The 23,254-nt window shown below is 39.6% G+C and overlaps 1 protein-coding gene across 3 annotated transcripts in view; it reads right to left on the reverse strand.

The window, feature by feature from the left end:
- The window catches only part of tlcd3a (TLC domain containing 3A), a 55,847-nt gene that overhangs the window by 12,104 nt on the left and 20,489 nt on the right, over nucleotides 1-23,254 (reverse strand). For 2 of the 3 annotated variants that reach the window (XM_042218305.1, XM_005916066.2), the window contains exons 2-4: nucleotides 18,688-18,774; nucleotides 13,279-13,498; nucleotides 2,623-2,718 (exon numbers count right to left, since the gene is read on the reverse strand). In XM_042218305.1, the coding sequence (XP_042074239.1) occupies nucleotides 2,623-2,718; nucleotides 13,279-13,498; nucleotides 18,688-18,774 (403 nt within the window). The remainder of the gene's footprint in view (nucleotides 1-2,622; nucleotides 2,719-13,278; nucleotides 13,499-18,687; nucleotides 18,775-23,254) is intronic. The other variant, XM_042218306.1, reaches the window with a different exon arrangement.

Genomic DNA, 23,254 nt, shown 5'->3' on the forward strand with positions numbered 1-23,254 from the left:
CTGGGTCCAAGACTCCATCCGCTTCAGGTCCCAAAGTCAAAGGAACACTGCGGCATCACTGAGAGTTAAAAACTGTCTAAACTCTTTCATCTGTAATAAAATGATCAGTGTGGCTGCTTTACCAGGTGTAACAATTAGTTTAACATCCAGGCATCCATGAAAACAGAATTTATTAAATTTAACAGTGTTAGAAGTTAGCAGGAAGTTAGCTCGCTAGTTTACACCTAAACATGATATAGCATGTTCATGACTGAGAGATTTCTGAAAAAATTAAAAAATTAAACGTACAGCTCTGCTATCACTTCCAACATAAATGAAGACAGAAAACTAAACAGCTGTGACGTTTGTAGGGTTACTGAAGTTGTACTAGCTGGTATATAATGATGTGCTACGTGATCGCTAGCTACACAGCTATGTTAGCATAACATAAACACAGTGAAGCTGGAGGATGAACGCTAACGTTTTTCCACTCGATAAAAGTTAACAGGGGGTTTCTGATGGTTAGGGACAAATGCTATCACATGGCAGGATGCTGTAAACGGACCAAACTTCAGTCAAGAGAACAACTGAGGTAATCCATTCACGATACAGGTTAGTCATTAATATACTGGAACAACATGGGAATAGAGCAGCTGCGAGAGAATTCAACATTAATGAATCAATGTTACGGACGTGGAGGAAGCAAGAAGAATGAGTTGAGTAAAAAAAAAAAAAAAAGGTTTCTCCACAGGATTGCTTTTTCTAAAAGTACACAAGTACAAATCACTCACTCAAGAGTGGCATGTTACAACTGTGTGCCTTCTGGTCATTATTTCTTTTGATTATTAACCTTACTCATTCGGTTATGAGTGGCCAGCGGGGACAGACTGGCTGTCTCCTCCATCACCACTGACCTTTGTCTTCAACCGCAGCTAATTATTAGTTAAACCATGTTTTCATTTGTTTTTATTCAAGCCTGAATCCGATGGCCCACTGTCTGTGTTTGAATTCTTCCACTTTTCTCCTCCTTATACTTATTAAATATGCATATTTTTGTTCAGCACTGTTGACTGTGTTTGGTACAATGATTAAAACATTCTGGGAAGATGTTAGAGTGACCTGTGAAAGATTCTCTTCAAACAAATTCCACTACACACAAAAGTCTTTCTGCTTGGTTATATTCAGAAGAAAAACAATTATAATAATATCGAAGACAAATCACAATTAAAAAAACTGCAATATAAAATAAAATAAAATATAACCTCCACTTGCTGAGGGAAATTTATGTTCCATAAGTGGTTGCTGGCTGTTGCGAGGTCAAATTAGACTCTCACGGTGACCCGTAGTAAGCATGATATGTATAGCCATAACTTGCCTACAAACACTTGTGAACTAACCACCGAGCTATAGGGCAAGTTGAAAAAGTTCAAACTGCAAACTGGAAACAGATTGCTGGCCTTCAAAATAAACACATTTCAAAAGGTGCGGGCACTTAGGAGGTTGGCAAGTGTTTGCAGACCAGTTAGCATACTTCATGCAAACTATGACCAAAGTGTCTGGTGATTACGAGCATCGAGAGGGTCCCTGACTGGTCTTTAGGCCTGTGTGAACCAGACAATAGAAGACAAACAACAAACCTTGCTTTTGGTCTACTTCTCTAAATTACTGTGAACAATGGAGTTCATTCATGTTTTTTTATATTTTTGTAACTGGTGAGTTTTGTGTGTGAATTTTAACATTACTTCAAACTGCACAGCAAATTCAAAGCGTTCTTCTTTTTGTTGTCAGAGGATGGATTTTCCCGTTGAAGAGTTTGGGGTTTTTGTCAAGGGGAGTTTAGTGCCAAATAATCACACGTCTCCAAAGATATTAATGTTAGTCTATGTGTTAGCAACCACTTTTAAAGGTTTATACTAACCAGTAAACTGCTGTTTGTTTTACCACTTGATAGTTGTCAAATTATTGCCATATGTCAAAGAAGGAGGGCATAAAGTCTTTAACTGTATTTTTACCTACAAAGACATCATCTGTGGCCTGTGCCTTATGCCAAAGCAACCAAGTAAGATAGAAGAAAAAAAAAAAAAAAAAAAAGAGTTCTTAGTATTTAATTTAATAACAGAAAAGTTTATTTTTCACTGTTCTCTTTTTTACTCAGAATTTCTGTTATTAATATATTATAAAATAGTACTTTATTTCTTACAAAATGAGCCTAATCAGCTGTGCTTGTGGGTTTCTTAAATTTCTACAGTAATATTTGTTTATAACATAGAAAAACTGAGATGTATACTTAAAAATTATACTTATTTCTCTTAAGACATCCCAGGGTGTCTTCAAAAAGAGAGAAAAAAAGAAAAAGTAATAGCTTCACTGGTCTGGCTCACTTTATTTAAAACTGCGCTGTGTTTGGCCCCTGGATTAATGCACTCCTTACAGCAATGCAAAGCTGGGCAGGCCCGAGCCTATTTGCAGCTGCTAACCTGCTCAGAAGTAGAAGTTTGGCAAATAATTTTACAACTTTGTTTGCTCCGCTACTACACAGCAAAAGATCTGCATCTCTATGATATCTACAGACATACGTATTTACCACGAAAAGGACTTCAGAGTTTGTTTCAGGTGAATGCTCATGTGCATGTGCCATCTCACCTGAATAAGTATCTTCCCCAGGGACACGAAGGGCGTGCTGAGCTCTGTTAGAAACAAGCAGCCGATGAAGAAATCCCCCTGGTCCTTTCTGAAGAACTGAGGAGCAGACAGAGCACACACAGACTGAGCAAACAAGCGCAAGCATGGAGAAAACACACACACACACACACACACACACACACACACACACACACACCTTCTCGAACAGTCTCAGCGGAAAAATGCTTGAAAAGACAAGGAAAATATCAGACTTTACTCACGTGTTTACACGGACTCATACAGCTGGACTGGAGCTGCTTTCAGCCACCCTCATGTTCCTCTTAATTACCATAAAATATTTGTTTATAAGTAATAATTTTTCCTCTGTTATTTTACTAAAAATAGTCTTAGCACTGCTTCTGTATCTTTCTATAATAATTTTATACATTTTTCATTTTATATTCTCTTTATTTAGTGTTTTTAGTATTTTTCAGTCCATTACAGAAGGACGCTAGATCAGCATGGATCTGTTATAGCAGGAAGGCTCTGACCAGATTTAAACAATCTTTCTTTAGTTATCGCTCAGCAGCAGCTCTTTAAAGGCTTGGTGCACCTGAGACAGACCTAAATCCCCAAATGGCTCACTGTAATCACCCTAGCCTTCAAGTGCTGCTGTTAGATAAACAGCCAAAAGCTCCAGGAAGAGAAAACTGACTGGATTCATTATTTCTTCACCTAATTCCTCACAGTTCATGGTGCAAAAGCACTTTGTGATTTGGGCTGTTGTGTGTAAAGTGCTAAAAGTCAGCATGTGCCAAAAATGAGTTTGAATTTAAACCCAGGTTTATCATAGGTGCCTGAAATTCTGTAGCTACTGGAAAGCTGCATAATTACAAAATAATAATATACAGTGGGGCAAAAAAGTATTTAGTCAGCCACCGATTGTGCAAGTTCCCCCACTTAAAATGATGACAGAGGTCAGTAATTTGCACCAGAGGTACACTTCAACTGTGAGAGACAGAATGTGAAAAAAAAAATCCATGAATCCACATGGTAGGATTTGTAAAGAATTTATTCGTAAATCAGGGTGGAAAATAAGTATTTGGTCAATAACAAAAATACAACTCAATACTTTGTAACATAACCTTTGTTGGCAATAACAGAGGTCAAACGTTTACTATAGGTCTTTACCAGGTTTGCACACACAGTAGCTGGTATTTTGGCCCATTCCTCCATGCAGATCTTCTCGAGAGCAGTGATGTTTTGGGGCTGTCGCCGAGCAACACGGACTTTCAACTCCCGCCACAGATTTTCTATGGGGTTGAGTTCTGGAGACTGGCTAGGCCACTCCAGGACTTTCAAATGCTTCTTACGGAGCCACTCCTTTGTTGCCCGGGCGGTGTGTTTTGGATCATTGTCATGTTGGAAGACCCAGCCTCGTTTCATCTTCAAAGTTCTCACTGATGGAAGGAGGTTTTGGCTCAAAATCTCACGATACATGGCCCCATTCATTCTGTCCTTAACACGGATCAGTCGTCCTGTCCCCTTGGCAGAAAAACAGCCCCATAGCATGATGTTTCCACCCCCATGCTTCACAGTAGGTATGGTGTTCTTGGGATGCAACTCAGTATTCTTCTTCCTCCAAACACGATGAGTTGAGTTTATACCAAAAAGTTCTACTTTGGTTTCATCTGACCACATGACATTCTCCCAATCCTCTGCTGTATCATCCATGTGCTCTCTGGCAAACTTCAGACGGGCCTGGACATGCACTGGCTTCAGCAGCGGAACACGTCTGGCACTGCGGGATTTGATTCCCTGCCGTTGTAGTGTGTTACTGATGGTGACCTTTGTTACTTTGGTCCCAGCTCTCTGCAGGTCATTCACCAGGTCCCCCCGTGTGGTTCTGGGATCTTTGCTCACCGTTCTCATGATCATTTTGACCCCACGGGATGAGATCTTGCGTGGAGCCCCAGATCGAGGGAGATTATCAGTGGTCTTGTATGTCTTCCATTTTCTGATGATTGCTCCCACAGTTGATTTTTTCACACCAAGCTGCTTGCCTATTGTAGATTCACTCTTCCCAGTCTGGTGCAGGTCTACAATACTTTTCCTGGTGTCCTTCGAAAGCTCTTTGGTCTTGGCCATGGCGGAGTTTGGAGTCTGACTGTTTGAGGCTGTGGACAGGTGTCTTTTATACAGATGATGAGTTCAAACAGGTGCCATTCATACAGGTAACGAGTGGGGGACAGAAAAGCTTCTTACAGAAGACGTTACAGGTCTGTGAGAGCCAGAGATTTTCCTTGTTTGAGGTGACCAAATACTTATTTTCCACCCTGATTTACGAATAAATTCTTTACAAATCCTACCATGTGGATTCATGGATTTTTTTTTCACATTCTGTCTCTCACAGTTGAAGTGTACCTCTGGTGCAAATTACTGACCTCTGTCATCATTTTAAGTGGGGGAACTTGCACAATCGGTGGCTGACTAAATACTTTTTTGCCCCACTGTATTGACAATCCTGAACTTCTTCCATAGTATTAAATGGGAAGATGCTTTAACATAGCAAGGTTTTACAATGTGTATGTTTTTTGTGGGTGTAGGTAAGGTTGAGAGGTTTTAGGTTGTGTATGTGTATTTGATTATATCACTTGACTTTTATCTTGTATCTTGGATATATACTTCTGTTTTATAGCCTATTTAACCCTGTGTGTACCTGTCCAGGAAGTGCAGAAGTACATAAGCTAAAAGCTAAATCAGGTGAATGTTTCTGTGCATGATCCCTGAAAAACAATAATAAAACTAAAACTAGACTGTAGAGTGACGGTGCAGGTGCAGCAACAGGTCTAATGGGACTTATGGGAAGACCCTTGTTCAATTCAGTTCAATTCAGTTGAATTTATATAGCACTAAATCACAACAAGTCACCTTATACTGTACAGTAAAGATCCTACAATAACAGATAATGGGTTTGGTTGTTAATAATAACAGCTTGTCCCACTATGAGGTGCAGCATGTGCTTTAAGTGTTTCCTAAACAATTAGACCCATTAGTGAGAGAAGGTAAAACCACACTTTTTTAAAATTATTTATCAAGTAATATTATATAACAAACTACATGTCCAAGGCAAGCAAAGACTACCACAGTAGTGTGGTTTGAGATGGTGGCGCGTTAGTACTTTCTAGAGAGGTAGCTGAAGAATATCCAGAACAGTCATGCAGTTTTATTTATTTATTTATTTATTTTTTACACCTGCAGAACAATGCTGGCTGGCACGGTAGTCATCAGTTTACTTTCCCCCTTCCTCATTTAGGGCTTTCATTAACAAAGAGAGTGCAGCCAGCCCGGCAAGTGACTTTGAACCGGTTAAAATGTCTAAGGTTAAAATTCAAAGCTTACATACTAAAGAGGCTAAAGGAAAACCCTTTTAACTGATAATATTATCGCACCGTCCTCCATTTTTTTAGTACAATCCCACAACCCCAGTGGTTCATATGTTACTCTACTACAATTTCAAGATGGCCAAAAAGGGAGGGGAGGAAGTAATGTTCTGTACATAACAAATGAACAAAGCTTTCAAATACTGACCACCAGCACAGTCCCGTGTGGTTGGGGCTGCCACCCTAGAGTAGATGAGTCAGTTTAGATGGATAAAGAGACTCCAGACAAAAGACAAGCACTCTCTGGTAGCCCAGCTTTCTGTGTGCCGTTAATAAATAAAGCATGAGCAGCTCCAGACGTGGCTTTGCCATCTGGCCACAAAACAATGACAGAGACCACAGAGGGGAACCTTACACCACACCTACCAAACTACCTGGCTACCTCATCCCACCCCAGCGGCTGTGGACATAAGTGTGTTAACTTTATGCAACACGCCACTTTCAACATTACTGTGCCTGTATTTCCCCCTCAAACACCAGGCCTGTAATGCTAAAAAAACACCTTTTTTGCATCAAGTGCTATATCCTTTTGATGTGTAGATTCTTATAGGTTACACAGTATTACTCGAACTAGTCACAAATGAGAAACTGTATTCAACCAGAAATAAGACAAAAAACTCTCCAACAGGTGGTCTGGCTCCCATAGTCCTGATTTCAAAATTACACCATCAGTTCGGGGCAAAGTCCTTCTAGAACAAAAATCTTTCCATGTGTCAACCATCTCAGTAAAACCTCCAGACACTCATCCGGGCAGCATTATTTAAAATAACTTTAATATTAATGCCAAGAGAGACAAAATTTGCATGTATGGAATCACTAGTCAAATCTGATCCATTGACTTCGATTCTAGCATTACAAAGACAGTGAGATAGTGAGACTTTCTTTGTGAAAGTTCTCAGACATGCCTGGAACAATCTTCCTGCCAAGGATGAGAAACTCTTATTTACTGCACTTGCATGGAGTTAACTGGTAGATAACATTTTGAAAACATCTTGCTAAATCCACTGCCTCTAGTTTTCACACAGCTACTGACTATAAAGGATTTAATTGTGCTTGCTACAATTTCATACAACATACAAGCGCCTGAGTGTGTGAATGCACTTGAAACAAGAGAAGCTGTATGACCTCACCTGCAACACAATGCACCATCATCAACATCAACCTACGTGCTTAAATGTAGGGCTACAGTATAATGATGGCAAACTACGACAGTCTAGAAGTGCTTCTTGGTACTCACATCCTTATTCCGAAATGTAATAGAGATATTTAATAACTGCCAAACAGTTTTCCTGATCTCAGTAGATAAATCAGGGATGGACTGGATTCAAAACCAAAATTGCATCTGAACGTAGGCTTCCTATAATGTTAATTTTGATGAAAATGTCTGAGAAACTGAGTCCAGCTGTTTCAGAAGTAGGAGGTAAACCTTTACGTTACAGCGAGTTAGCTTGTCTGTAACCTGATAAGTTTCCTGGTTCTACAAATGTTTACAGGAAGTGCAGTACAAACAGAATAGAATAGAATAGAATAGAATAATCCTTTCATTGTCCCACAAGGGGAAATTTGGGTATAACAGCAGCAAGAAAGACAAATACAAACAAACAGTACACAAGACACAGAACAGAAACGTACACAATTTTTACATATTTACATCAGGGACAATGGTTACCAAAAACAGAGTACTGTACTGTTATTAAATTAAATAAAATTAAATACAAATAAGAGGCAAACCCTGGTTATAGTGTGAATAAGAAGAGAAAGAGTTAAATTTCCAGTAACAACAAACAGAATTTTCTGGTTAACAGTGACTAGCATGTAGCTGCAAAGCATTGAAGATTTTTTTTAGTCTATCCATTTTCATCTCCACTATTTTAGAGTTCAAATAGTTTGACACAAATTTCTTTGTCTCCATGACTCCCGAGTACCATCGGGCTGCTTGACAATAGTGTTCTTATCTGGAGGACGGCACAAAGCAGGCTGCTTGTTAAGTGGTACCTGAGACTTTATCACTCACTAGATTCTGGGCAGAACCTTATGGGAGAGCTCTGTAACAACCAAACATGTACCAAGCACTAAGGTTCACAACAGGCTTTCCATAATAAATTTGACACACTTTACACTACTCGTGAAGCTCACAGCGAATATCCAGAGAAGAAGAGGAACTACCACCACCATCTGTCTGCCTGTTGATAAAGAACCTAGACAGGAAGGGCCAGGGCTAGCTGGTTAGAGGTGGTTGTCCCTTTGGAACAGAAGCAAGGAAACTGCTCAATAGTAAATAAAATGCAGATGGCATTATTATGTTAAACAGATGAAAAAACTACTAATTGTGATATACCTCCATGGCCACCCTAGTAAAGTCTTTACACACCGATATTATCACACTGCCATTTTTGCTGATGCAATAGCTTTCATGCATGACATGTCATAACCTGTCAAAACAAGAACAGTACAGGCTAACAATGCCAGGCCAGTAGCCATAACGCACAAAAACTAGACACTTAAACTGGTACACCTAAATGAAATGCTCTTCTTCCTCCTGCACTCAACAGCCTGCTGAGAAAACTCTACCAGCTCACGTATTACATGTGTAGGCCCAAGTAGCATGGTGCTGATGAGTGAGAGAACCGGAGAAACAAAAAGGGAGGTGAGGAGAGTTTAGAGAAGCGGGAGGATGACTGCAGCTGGAGCTGAATAATGTAAGGTAATGTGATCTCATGTAGCCACTGTAAACAAAGGCTTGGGTTTCCACTGCACCTGGCCTGCTAACCTGGGATATTACTTGGAAAAGAGAGTGGCTATGTTACATGTTCTGTAAACTCTGGAGTCTGGAGAAAGAGCCTGCGCAACATAATTCAAATGTTTATACAGAAAAAGAAAACAAAAAAACAATCCTTGACATTTACTCCAACAAAATTCCTAATTTTGTTTATTAAATGGTCAGAAATAACAGGAATGTTTCCTTATACTTTGCAAATAATTTTTAAACTTCCAGTGACAGAGTGGGGTCGAATCTCATTCATCATTTCATTATATTTTGTAGTAGTCAGACTATCTTGTCATTTTTAAAGTGGTCTTAAAGAATAGTTATTTTCTTTGGACATTGGCTGCATTTTCCCCACTCAGTCCTTATAAAAGACCGAGTAACAGAGCAATGTGTTTATTTTTTATTTTGTTTATCACACCATTGAACACTGACATCCAAATCATTTGATCACAAAAAAAGCACCTAATTCAAGGACTGAATCAGTGATATGTCCACACATAACAGTCAACTAAGCAATGAACTAACTAGTTTCATAGTTTGAAAAATGCGATTAAACAGTTTCACAGATATAAAAAGCATTTTTAAAGCATCAAGGTGATTCCCAAAGAGCTAAAAAGAAGAAGTGTCAGGCGGAAAAAACTGCAGCCATGACAACAGGTCTTGTGGAGTGAAGGATCTAAATGTGAAATTTTTGGAGGACGTCAGGAGAGACGTTAGTGTCTACAGCCATCTGTAAAACAGGAGCTACTACCATGGTTTGTGGTTGCATTTGAGCCGGTGGTGTTGAGGATTTTCTCAAAATGGACGGATTTATGAAAAAGGAAAAGTACTGGCAAAATCTGATGCACCATGCAGCACTACCTGGAAATTACAAAACAGTGGCAGCTGCTTCATTTCTCAGTCTGACAACACACTGCAAATGGAGTAAAAGCAAATAGACAAACACGCAGGGGAACACTACCCGTCATGGATTGGTTCCCCCAGAGCCCAGACCTCAAAATTACTGCAGCAGTGTGGGATCATGTTGACGGACAATGAAGAAAAAGGCAGAAACATCCAAATAATCCTTCAGGAAGCCAGGACGTATTCCCGAAGACTACTTGTATAGTGATCACAAATTTTCCTGCCGTGGGCTCAATAACGTCTTATATTATCTTATCTTTTGACCAATTCAGGCTGTTGAAAAGTGGACTCAAGTTTAAAAGTTCAGAAGTTTGCCGGTCACAACTGCATTGAAAGCCTCTGGTCAGCTGCCAGCTTCCTCCAATAACCCATAATTCACTATATATTCAGTTTATATATGTCTTACAGGCCTCGGTATTTTTAATGGCACAGAGATTTTTGCCTGGCTGCCATTGTTCTCCTTACACTCATATTTCAACAGAAAATAGACCCTTCGTTCCTATTCCACATCACCACTTTGAAACGCTCACAATTCAAGGATGCAAAGGACAAATAATACATTGCTTGCATTTGTTCAAAGAAAGTAATCAATAATCACTAGCTGGGTGTTCTTTCTTTCCCAGCTACATATTCCCACTGGAAAAGCACTTGTTCTACATTGAAACTGGTCTGCATCCTCTGAATGGATCAAAGAGTTTATTCAAGTAGTAGAGTTTAGGAAAGAATGCTCATGAATAGAGTTGATTTAGTTTTGTATTTCTTACTTATTTATGCTTTTTATTGCGTTTTAAGGTGAAGGATGTCAGTGGGGCAGTTTGAGCTCTTGTTGGCAGAGGTGAGAACACATGTGAGTAGGGAGAGAACTCATTTCATAGAGTCGATCGACCCGGAGCAGCATCTAGCTGTGTGTCTGAGGTAAAACAGCATTATTCTACCATTTCCATCTCATTGTATAGTCACTACTGGTGCAGGTTTTGAGCTACAGCGGACTTGTTCCCAAATGCAGTCTGATTGGTCAGATGTGGATTAGAAAAATGTCAAAAAAATGTATTAAGATTTGGGGAGTCTCAAAAATTACTTTTAAAGTGAGAAACTTTTTCACAGATTTTACATGTCCGGTGTGCAAAGGTCTTTAGTTTTAGTTTTTGTTGTGGTGACATGGGTGGTAGTTACCCAACTGTAAGATCTAAGAAGTTGCACACAGTATAATATAGCAATACAAATTAGTTTATGGGTGCAGCCGGCTAACAATATTTGCTTGTGTTAACTTATAACTTGGCACTCCACCCTTTCACCAGACTATATTGCACCCAGACTTAGCTTTGTAGATATGGGTTTACATCCTATTCACTCACAACAGTCACCACTATACTTAACTTTAACTTCAACATTACCAACTTCAATATTAGCAACATCTTTTACTCCCCAAAAGGCATCTAGGAACAGCTTCAGTAACTCTTTACAATTATTTCCATTTTGTTGTGTCACATAAAAAGCTGTTCAGTACTGACTCAGTACGGCCTGTGAAAGGACTCTTAATTAGTTTAAGCCACCTATTTGTAACAGAACTGACACCATCATTGTTTCTGTGGTTTCCTTGGTCCTTCTAAAGAGGAAGTAAAGCACTCTGCATCACAGCTTTACTGATAATGATGCTTTCAGACGCCACTACGGGGAATTCAAAAAGACACAGATGTTTGGTTAAGTATGAAAATGTTGTGTTGAAAATTTGTTTATACGTCTGCTTGACTCCATAAGCAACAAACAGCCTTAAAAGCATGTGCAGCAGTTCTGAGCTAGTGTTTACTGTACATTAACAAAGCGGTGAGATAACAGATGTTATGTGGAGGTGGATTAGCATGATGACGCACGTCTTTGATATAACTGCAAACCACTTTCCAAAGCAATTTTTTTTAATTATGAAGTGCATTTTTCCTCTTAATTCCAAGCAGAAGTCCATTTATTGTCCATTTATTGTCCATTTATTTCAACTGAGGTTTGAAAAAAAAAAAAGGACATGCAGAATGAAATCTATTTTTTGCCACCACTTAAGTAATCATTAGGAGATAATGCAGCTTAAGGCAAGAATTGATTTGAAACCACTGCACAACATTAGAGTACTCAGTAATAAAGTATTACTGGCAGTGAACACTTATTAAAGAAGACTGAAAGAGAATACTAACCCCCTTTAAAGATGAATCTAGTGCTACACTGAAATAAACTAATGCCTGACTGAAAGTACAACACATTTAACATCATTAAATTCACAGAAACATAACATGAGTTCTGTGATTTATTAATAATTTAGAGCTGGATTCCTCAAATCACTGAATATGGCCCATTTCCCTACATCAATAAGGAATTAAATGTTCTATTATGGAAAATACCAGGAAAAGAATAAAGTCATTATATGCTAAATGCCATTTTTCCTTTAAAAAGTCCACTCACAGGCAACGTATCTCTGACCACTCATTTTTTGCACGTTTTAATTGTACTTGTTTAATCCCTCTGAGACTTTACTACTGAACAATGTCCTCGCTCTTACTTTGAAAGGTCAGTCTGCTAAATGGTGAGTTCCAGCCTTTCATGCCCTTCTCATGTTTCCCTCCCAGGTGGTTTGTGCTTCAGTTTGCAATTGAGGTGCAAACTGGCGCACATTTCAGGTGGATCAGGATGTTGTGTCAAACATTCATTATTAGTGCACCTGCACAGAAGTTAATGAGTGAAATTTGAACTTACTATATTAGCACACAGCAGAGGCCCTGACTCAGGGTGAAGAAGACACCAGTGCAGATGCCCAGCACTTAAAGAACTATCAGTGTAATTTATGGAAAAGCTAATAGTTTTATGGCTTCAACTGGACCAGGGATGTCAAAAGTCCACTGCACAATGCTACTGACCTGGTTATGCTAGCCATTGTCACTGTCTCAAAAGGAACACCATCACAACCACAGCACCAATGTAGAGGTTGTTCTGAGTAGTGTGCTCTGGAAAAGTTGCAAGCTCGTGCAGCACACCTCAAGCGCCAAATATAAATGCCCACGGTGTCACTAACCAATGCAGTGACTTAATATGGTGATGAGGAAGCTAAAGAGGCTCTTGTTAAAAAGAAAAAAGAAAAAAAAAAGAATACACACCCATTCTGACAGATACATGGCCTACCAAACGTTCAATCTGAACCAGAGGCAAGCTACATACAAGTGGGGCTTTCTGCAAAACACAAAAACTACAGACCCCATGCTAGGTTCAGGTGCTGTGATATGCTATCAAATGGGTCTACAAGCAAAAGAAGTGTTAACAGATTATACTGAGGGGCTATTTCTCACAGATATGAATCCAGGTGTGTCTTATAACTTTGGCTTCTCTTTGAGGTAGCATTGTGTTGGAAAAGAGCTAATTATATATATTCCTAAGCTAATTGTATATTCCTTAAATTATCACATATACAAATATAGCAGTCTATCACTAATAGTACTTGCATGTATTAGTTATCTTAATTATTTATCTGTGGTACTAAATGCCATCTCAGCCCCTCCCTAATTTTTCCCCATCAGCCCTCCTCACCAGTGTGACAGGCAGCAGGATGGTGAGCAGAGCGATGTGATGCAGGACCAGCAGGAACTCCTTACGGACAAAGGAGTTTATGGTCCTCAGTGAATGCCGCTTGTAGTCCTCATGCCCTTTGATGTGGAAGCGGTAGTAGTGACTGAGGTACATGGCAAAGATGTCGTACGTCATGTAGGGGACACCATACCAGATGACAAAGTAGGTGGCCAGCCAGTGCCTGAGGAAGACAAAATAAAATTGTTATCAGTGTCTACAACTAACAGCAGAATCACCCACAGGAATGCCTCTATCGAAAATGGATGACCATGATGTTCAAATAATTGAATACTCATTATTAAGAAGTTGAGCCTGCTATCACAATGCGGGTTAAAAAAAAAAAAAAAAAAAAAAAAAGACCTTTCATGAGATGCAACTCGTTTTGACCAATTGCCTATTTTACATGGTGATATGATCCCTGAAAGTTTACACAGAGTGAGTTTTTTGACATTTTCTCCAGTGAATGATCTGAAAACACATTAAACATCCAGGGTATCAGTGTCTGTCTCCATTTCTCTACAACATAGACACAAAACTGAGGAAGTTTTGCCACTGAAACTATAATTTTACATGACACAGGCTAGTGAAATAAAAAAAAAGTGCTGAACAAGTACATTAATTTTACTTTTGTTTGTAACGGGTATTAAACTGATATGGCTAGATTTTGAAGTTTAAATCTTAAGTGTGTTTTTCAGACCTGAAAATGTTATATGACTGCACAGTTTGCTTAAGAAGCTATAGAAACTGAGGTATATTAAAAAAGAAAAAGAAAAAGTCAAATACAGACTCGTGCCTTTGCAGTCTGAGAGTCTGTAATGTGGAAAATATTCAGAATATAAAAGTAAAACTTTGCTTGGCTTTATAAAATTCAACAAAAAAAATCTTGCCTGATCCTAAGGGAGTCAGGTGGAAGGCTTTAAATGTTTTTTATGGAATGACCCGTGTATGTTTGATTTATTTAAATAAAAATCATGAAAAAATCTTTACCAGAACTATAAAACCATATTAATCATTTACCAGTCTTACATTCACAGGTCACTTTGTTAGGAGCACCCATTTAGCTGCTCATTTACACAAATATCATGGCTGCAGTTCAGCACATTTATGGCTCTTTTCCACTCACACCAATTCAACTCGACTCTATCCGATATTTAAGTGATGACATATGAACCCTGTTTCTGGGACCAAACTACTGTGTTTATTAAGGCTGTTGTGTTTTTAACATGTTTTAATGCTTTGTATCTTGTCCTATTTAATCTCAACAAGTCCTAAAAAGGGCAGTGATCACTGTCGGCCTCTCTTGGTTTTTATTATCACTGTTCATTTTAAAGCTCAAGTTTTAAAACCTTACAATGTAAGTACAGCCCAGCCCATGCAGCAGTATATTAATGACTAACCTCGTATTATGGATGGATTATCTCAGTTGTTCTCCTGACTGAAGTTTGGTCCGTTTACAGCATCCTGCCATGCGATTGCTTTTGTCCCTAACCTTCGGGAACCCTCGCATTAACTTTTATCAAGTGGAATAAAGTCAGAGTTCATCCTCAAGTGTGTTTATACTGCATTATGCTAACCATAGCTATGTAGCTAGCCACCACGTAGCAACCCTACAAATGTCACTGCTGTTTAGTTTCCTGTCTTCATTTATGTTGGAAGTGATAGCAGAGCTGTATATTTCAATTTTTTCAGAAATCCCCAAGTCAGAACGTAGTATATTATGTTTGGGTGGAAACTAGCAAGCTAACTTCCTGCTAACTTCTAACTCCATTAAATTTCATAAATTCTGTTTTCATGGATGCCTGGATGTTAAATGTAATTACCCAGTTGAGCAGCCACACTGATCATTTTATTAAAGATGAAAGAATTTAGACCGTTTTTAACTTTCAGTGATGTCAGTGTTCGTTTGACTTTGGGACCTGAAGTGGAGTTTGGACCCGGAAACGGCTAATGACGTCAGACTTAAAGACCAGATTTGACTCAGCTCAGTTTCAGTAATTACAATTGAGTGCCACCTCAATGTGGGTGGGGTTGTTATAGAAATGCGGCGTTGACTCAGGGAGCTTGGAATCCCAGTCGAGTAGGTACCAAAAAAAACGTGCCCAGTAACAGATACTACTACCTAAAGGAAAATCCTAGTAAGGCCGAGTAGGTGCCAGTGAAAAAGAGGCATTAGGAATTTGGTTAAGGGGAGCTGCTGAGATCCAAATGGAGTAGGAACGAAAGGTGATTTAACTGACTTTGTGGTGTAGTTGTTGGTGCAATGGTGCGGGGGATATTTACTTGGAAGACTTTGGGCCCCTTAGTACCAATTGTGCACTGTTTTAACACCACAGCCCAGCTGAGTATTGCTGCTGACCATGTCCCATCCATTTACAACCACAACACACTAATTTTCCAGCAAAATCCAGGAAATCCAGCTGCTTCCAGCAAAATCAGATGCTGTGTCACAAAGCTCAAATGATCTCAAACTGGTGTCTTGAACATGCCGTTGAGTTTATTGTAATCAAATGGCCTCCACAGTTTCCAGATCTGAATCCAATAGAGCACTTTTAGGATGTGGTGGAATGGTAGAGTCACATCCTGGAAGTGCATCTGACAAATCTGCAGCAACTGTGTGATGTTATCATTTCATTTTGGACCAACATCTTTGAGGAGCGTTTCTGCTCTATTAGGTACACCTTACTAATGCTGGGTTTTACCTTTACAGTGGGCCGTGAATATAGAACAGAAGGAGGCCTAGGCACTATCACAGCATTTAGTCCTAGAAAAAAACATGTAAAAAAAAAACCAACAAAAAAAAACCCAACAACAAGACATTTACTTTCAGTAGATTTAAATAAAAACCTGCACTTTTTTTAACCACCCTCTGTCCCGTGCAAAGCATCGGAAAGCTTTAAGACAAGCTTGTGTAAGTACAGTAAAATTAACAGCTTGGATAGCTCCAGTAGCCTAATGAGCACTGATTACTGTGATGGTTAATTATGTGGACAGAAAGGAGTGAAGCTGCAGGGTAAAGCTGAGCTACTGACCCCTGACCTCTCACTGGCTTCTCTAGCTTTTAAGGTCAGTGGATGGAGATTAAGAACAGTAAGGCACAACAAACAGCTTAGGGAGGAAGGAAGGCTACATGAGCTGATTCTGTAATGTATGTACTTTCTGTATTAAATAACACAAAAGAAAGCACTAGTCCCCCAGACATACATAAAACAGAACTGCCTGGTCTCTTGCTGTATAGGTTCACATTGGTGTAACTAGCATAATAATAGAAGATAAATAAGAATTTCACCGTCCTCAGGTGCTTATGTTATTTTTGTTCTTATGCTCTGTTTGCCTACCTGTTTATTAGCACTATTATTTAAACAGATATGGACACATACATGTTAAACTTCTACAATGGCTCTGGTTTGACGGAGCTTAGAAATTATTAACTTTGTGAGCTGATCTGAATTCAGGCCTGGATCCAAGAATTCTTGGAAGGAATCTTTACCATTCCAAGATAGGGCATAATTAAACATTTTGTGTCTTTACTCATTTTTAGAGTGGTGGTCATCTCCAGCCTTGGTGGCGGTATGCAGGACTGCTCAGACTGTTTCAGCAATAACAACAAGAAAAGCACTGGCCTTCTCATTTGCACCACTAAATGAAGCTTTGTTTATTATAGATTACAACAAAGAAATGGCTTTCACGGCAGCCTTATAGCTCAGTGCATTCCTAATTTTGTTTGTCTCTCAAATATAAAGTATAGAAAATATTGTTAAATGAGGGAAAAAGCACAAGTAATTAGATACACAGTGTTTGCCAGATCATATTAACCACTTTATTTGGAGCTAATGTTAGAATCTGGCGAATCAGGTGCGTTTGAGCTACTTTAGTGGTTCTACTGCAGTTTATACAGTCAACACCACCATTTCTGCAACTTAACCACTAAAGGCTAAAAGAAGGGACAGGTTGCGATGGAGAATTAGAGTATTTGTGGGTCTAACTCTGGAGTATAAGCCCCCGGGTTGAGCGCACGTCACAGGACAGCAGAACTGAGCAGCGTTGTGGAGGAATTAAGCTCTGTGGGTGATTTGGAGTGGGGGGGCGCAAGAGATTAGCAGTCTGAAACTGGGACTGCCAGGGTCTGGTCGCTGACTCAGTGAAGGATTAATAGGATGGCATTAACCTAGCGTCACACTTTCCTCAGCTGCACAGAGTGGCCAGTGCTAACGCTAACAGTAACTCATTGCCAGCTGGCTGATGTGGAGGCAGCATGAAAGCAGCTGGTTCAATAAGAGAAACGGGCAGACTGCTGCCCAAGGAAAGATACTGACCTATCAATCACAAAGGAAGTTAGTCTGAAAATCTTTAACATTACATGACTGCTTGCATCATATTCAGCAGCAGGGAGAGTGTTTCATGCTATAATCGCAGCGTAGGTACCAGATCTTCTGATTTATAACCAATTCCCAATAAAATAAAACCATTTAAATATGTGCTGATGAGGCTCTGGTGCAACAACCCCTCCGACATCACAGATTAGCGCATTTAGTCTTCAGACGCTTTGCTGAATGAGCAGAGCCGTTAAAGGTAAGAGCTATCACTCAGATGGGATGCAACAAAAAGTCCTCTTAACATTTCTGCTTAACCCTCAGGACAGCAATGCTGCTTCTATTTCCTGGATGACAAGCTTGCAGTTTCCCAGTTACACTAAAACACCCAAATAATGGACTTTATATCTTTGACCTAAAAACAGGAAGAAGAAATCTCAGCAGCTAAGGTTATGTTAATGATAGGATGTTGTATCGCTAACAGTCAAGTGAGCAGGCAGCCACAGATTAACTAAAAACGGCTGCGAAAAAAAAAAACAAAAACTTAAAAGCACCTATAAGTTAAGTGGGCCAAAAGGAAAAATACTACCTAATACAATCTAGAATTGACAGGACAAGGAACAGTAACCGCAGGAGAAGAGGAGACAAACAGGTCTCTGAATAAAGCGAGGAGGAGCGTGTCGATCAATTTATTTTAATAGTGGAGTATGCAAGTTCACACTTTAGACTGTTTGTGTGTGTGAAGAACGTGAAAAATTAACAGCACGAATGTTATGTCAAAGACTTCAGCGAACTGTGTTAGGGCCGAGTGATTATTCGCATTTTCACCTCACAAGCACGCCGAGATTGTGTAGCTTCTAAGACAGATTAAGCAACTTTGTTCACTGTTAGCAGGCTGTGACTAACATTTATGTTTGAGTCAGTGAATCAAAATTGAGGCCCGAGTCTTTGGAATAACAGATCCCACCAAAGGGAGGCCCAGGAAGCATAGCTGCTGCTTTCATGTGTTACCAGTGATAACCAATGTTTCACTAAAGGGGTTATTTACATGAAGTCTCACCTGTCATTAATGACGTTGCCGCAGCACGATGACACGACAACAGCTCCTGCTGTGGTTGCCATGGCAGCATGGATAGAGGACACCAGCCTGCAAAAAGGGAGAACATCGTCACTTATGCACTGGATGGCTGTAACATGTAATAGAAACTTCAGTGAAGCTGATAAAAGTAATATATGTTCAGATATTTATTGTCCCGATTGTGTCTTTAGAAATCTGTCTAATCTCAATATGGCCAGCACCGCAGAAGGAAAACAAAACTTCTTTGAAGTATCTTAATGTTGTTCTGCTGGCCCTGTTAGTCCAAAACTTTAATTCCTTGGTTTATGATCAACATAGCCATCAGTTCAGCTGCACTTAGTTTTTAGCACTAATAGGCAATTGTTAACCTGCCAATATATTAACACACAGCTGAGCCCAGGGGTTTTTGTGAGTCACCAGGGGCCTTTGGGGGTGATGAAGCACAAGTGAGGTCTGCATATAGTTTATGCATGACTACATTACGAGGGTTATGCATTATCCTGTTGGTGCTAGCCAAAATATTTTTATTACATTTTTGGTGAGGTTTCATCCCTTGCCCAGAAGGAGGACCACCAGAACAATTGTGTACACACAGGAAGCTTTCTAGCTGACGGTTAGTTGCTGGCGGACCTTCCAGGCTCCAGTTTCCTGTGTAACCCTGTAACCCCAACTTGCTGTGAACTGCTTACTTAGTGGACCCTCCTTGACCCCAGAAATACACCAGGCCTGCATTAAAGCCAGAGATCATCACATCCACTCAAGCCAATGCTTGCAACTTCACACGGCAGTGTGTTTCAGAAGGGCATTCATGACACTTAAATTGGCGCTGTGTTTGTCTTTAACAAAACCCAAGTCAAGCTGCAGAGCAGGTAAGGAGGTCAGGAAGTCAGACACAGCCATAGTTTTTCAAACAAAACCCTTGTACAGATACAATGCCAAAGATACTGCCTGATATGTCTAATAACAGTTTCATAACAGCAGATATGGTGATAGTTCTGATCTTAAACAGCCAATCAACAGGTGACAGTTTCACATGTGTGGCAGCAGACATATCTATATGTTATCATAGCAAAGACACATGGAAGTATGCTTATGGAATTTCTTCACCAACTATTGGATAAGGTGTATTACTATAGCAACTGTTCAGTCCTGTTGGCTACAGAGCTTGATTGCGTCAGCCGTCTGGATTGAGCCACTAATGAAGCTACAAAGCAGCAGTGTCATTAAGTAAAACCTACATGGATAAAAAGTTTCAAAAACTTATTCTGGGGAAATTTCAGCATACTTGTGAAATGGTTTTGAGATTTAATTGGTCACCACTGAAAATGAAGTTATGTCTCTCCCGGGGCTCAACACTAATTACCTAAAGAACTGCCCAGAGGTGCTGCCAAGATGACTGCCTAGTGCCAAGACTTGTTTCTATACGCACTTTGCTTAGAAGATTACACCAGTGTAATACAAAAGTTAACATTTGTGTTACTACACTCCCTGTTATTATCATCATCTAGTTTTAAAGTTTGATCTTTGCTACAATTATGAATAAACTCAAAATAAAAAGGCAGGCGTTGGCTTAGTTTTTTGTGATGCCATGTGGGAAATTATTGGGTCAAATAAAATTCACTCAGATCTGAGCTGGTAAAACTGAATGCTACAAGAAAATTTAACAAATTACTTCAATCCAAGCCAAGTCAAATTATGCGTGTTTTCAATGTGATTAATAGCTCTAGGACAGGGCAAAGCCCAACAAATACAGGTCAGTTTTACACAAGTGCTGCTTCAGGTGAGCCGCTTAAGATCAGTGTACCGTGATGGGATTAGCAGTACTTGGCTTCAACTTTCCTCATCTATAAACAGACCTGTGACATAGGAGAACTTGGTACATCTTTATTTGAAGTGTCACTTGGAGTGGAGTGGAGAAAGGCATGCACAACATTCACTGGCCTCGCACCTATGAAACAAGTAACTCCTACACTGAGATCTGACTTGTGTTTTATAATTATTTGCTTACGTTTATAGCAACTTCATTACAAAATTATTTTTAATAAATAGTGGCTGTGATGTTGTGACCTTGATGAGTGAACAATCACAGAGAAATTGATTTTTTTTTCTCTTGGTTCAACAGATTTATTTTGTCCAATTTAAACAGAAAGCTGGATTATTTCACCAATTAAATTTTTGTGTGCGGGTTGTTGTTGTTGTTTTTTTTCTCAAACTATGAATGACTTTTGCTCAGAGAAGCTCGTTCCCTGGATGCTCTCCAACTTGGCAGCACTGACACTAAGCTGCTTTGAAATGACAAAACATGTCCTTTATTCCCCAGCAGTCACTGCGGCCATGACAGACAGCCGCCCATCTAACACAGCGTATTGTTGACTGATTTTCCCAATGGGTCTGTTTTACATCTCCACCTACTCATCAGGAGACAAACACATACTACCAGGCCTATGTGTGTTTTGTCTGCCTATGTTTTCCCCCCACCACCCAACAGACGGTATGTACACAGGAAACACATGAACTGTAACTTGTTACAGTTACATAACCCATGTTATGAGTTTTCCAGCTGATCAAATCATGTATTTACAGCAGGTGCAAACAATACGAGATGCAAAAGTCCAAATAAATAAATAATAAAGCAGCTAAATAGGGGAAAAAAGAACTTGAGATGGTGTGCATGTAGGGCTGAGCGATATGGCCTAAAATTCATATCGCGGTATAATTTGAAGCACGTGCGGTAACGATATATATCGCGATATATTGTTTTCTTCTGTATAACATATTTTCCACACTATAAGGCACACTTAAAATCCTTTAATTTTCTCAAAAATCGAGAGTGCGCCTTATGTATGAATTCTGGTTGTGCTTACTGACCTTGAACCGATTTTGGCGTGCAAAAATCTGTTAAAAAATGTTTTGATGGATTGTCAGAGCATTACGGCTGCCATAGTGAGGAGCTTCGCGGAGTAATCTGGGTCCAAAACTCAGTCTGCTTCAGGTCAAAGTCAAATGAACACAAAGAGTTAAAAACGGTCTAAATTCTTTCTTTAATAAAATGATCAGCGTTGCTGCTTTACCAGGTGTAACAATTAAGTTTAACATCCATGCATCCATGAAAACAGAATTTATTAAATTTAACGGAGTTAGAAGTTAACAGGAGGTTAGCTCGCTAGTTTACACCTAAACATGACATACCATGTTCTGACAGAGAGATTTTTGAAACTAAGTAAAACGTACAGCTCTGCTACCACTTGCAACATAAATGAAGACAGGAAACTAAACAGCAGTGGCGTTTGCAGGGTTACTGAAGTTGGACTACCTGGTATGTAATGTTGTGCTACGTGATTGCTAGCGACACAACTATGTTAGCATAACATTAGCACAGTGAAGCTGGAGGATGAATGCCAACTTTTTTTCCACTCGATAAAAGTTAATGTGAGGGATTCTGGTGGTTAGGGACAAATGCAATCGCATAGCAGGATGCTATACACGGGGCAAACTTCAGTCAGGAGAACAACTGAGATTATTCATCCACAATACAAGGTTAGTTATTAATATACTGCAACAATATGGGAATAGAACAGCTGCGAGTAGGGCTGCTCAATTAATCTAATTTTAATCACGATTATGATCTGGGCTTTCAACGATCATCAAAAATGACTGAGCCGATTATTAGCACCTCCCTCGTGCTTTACTCTCGCGCTGCTCCGTGTGGCAAATCGAGCGCACCTCTCTGCATTTCAAACACCCGTCACAACAATTAAGAGGACCCGAGGGAAGCTCGGAAAGCTAAGCAGAAGTTATTTGGAGAGGAGAGTGACTGCTAAAGAGAGGTAAAAAAAACTTCAGTGGTGTGGAAACATTATGGGTTCGCCGGAGTCAGATGTGGATCAAGTAGACATAGTGCGTAAACTTTGCTATGGTGTCGTAGCTGCACCACAGAGCAACACTGCAAAGTTCACTAAACATAGATGTTTACATTTTTCATTTATTTCTTATATCGCAAACATTTGCACTGTTATCAGTATTTGCACACTATTTTATATTATTTTTTAAAGTCATTATTCAATACATTGTTATTGTTAACCTTTTAAAGCCGGACAGAGCAGCACGCTCCGTTTTGCGTAACTATTTTTAAATCCCTGTAGAACCGGAACCGTGTAAGCTAGCGCAATAATTTGTTTTGCATATGAAACCGGAGGAGTTGTACTTACATCTTATGCCATCAGCTTGTCCTAGGTCACGGTTTCCTTCCACATAAAGCTTTGCAAAAATTGCATAAAAGGGCTTTCAGGAACAAAAACATAATATTCCAGAAACACGCTTTGCCGATCTGACCAGCTGTTCATAACACTTCCCACATTGAAAAAAAAACTTCAACACGAACTATCGCATGTCCGCCATTTCCTGCCCGAAACCGGAAGTGACGTCATTTTTGCGGAAAATATAGTTTTACTTGTAGGCCTTAAAAGCCTATACTGGTGTTTTTATAAGTCATGTTTGACTTTTCTGAATAGTTTCTGTGATGCTTAGAACTCGAATTGCACTGCTGGAA

The sequence above is a fragment of the Haplochromis burtoni genome, unplaced genomic scaffold, assembly GCF_018398535.1.
Source record: "Haplochromis burtoni strain Fernald_Lab_line unplaced genomic scaffold, NCSU_Asbu1 Contig_17, whole genome shotgun sequence".
Classification (NCBI taxonomy): domain Eukaryota; kingdom Metazoa; phylum Chordata; class Actinopteri; order Cichliformes; family Cichlidae; genus Haplochromis; species Haplochromis burtoni.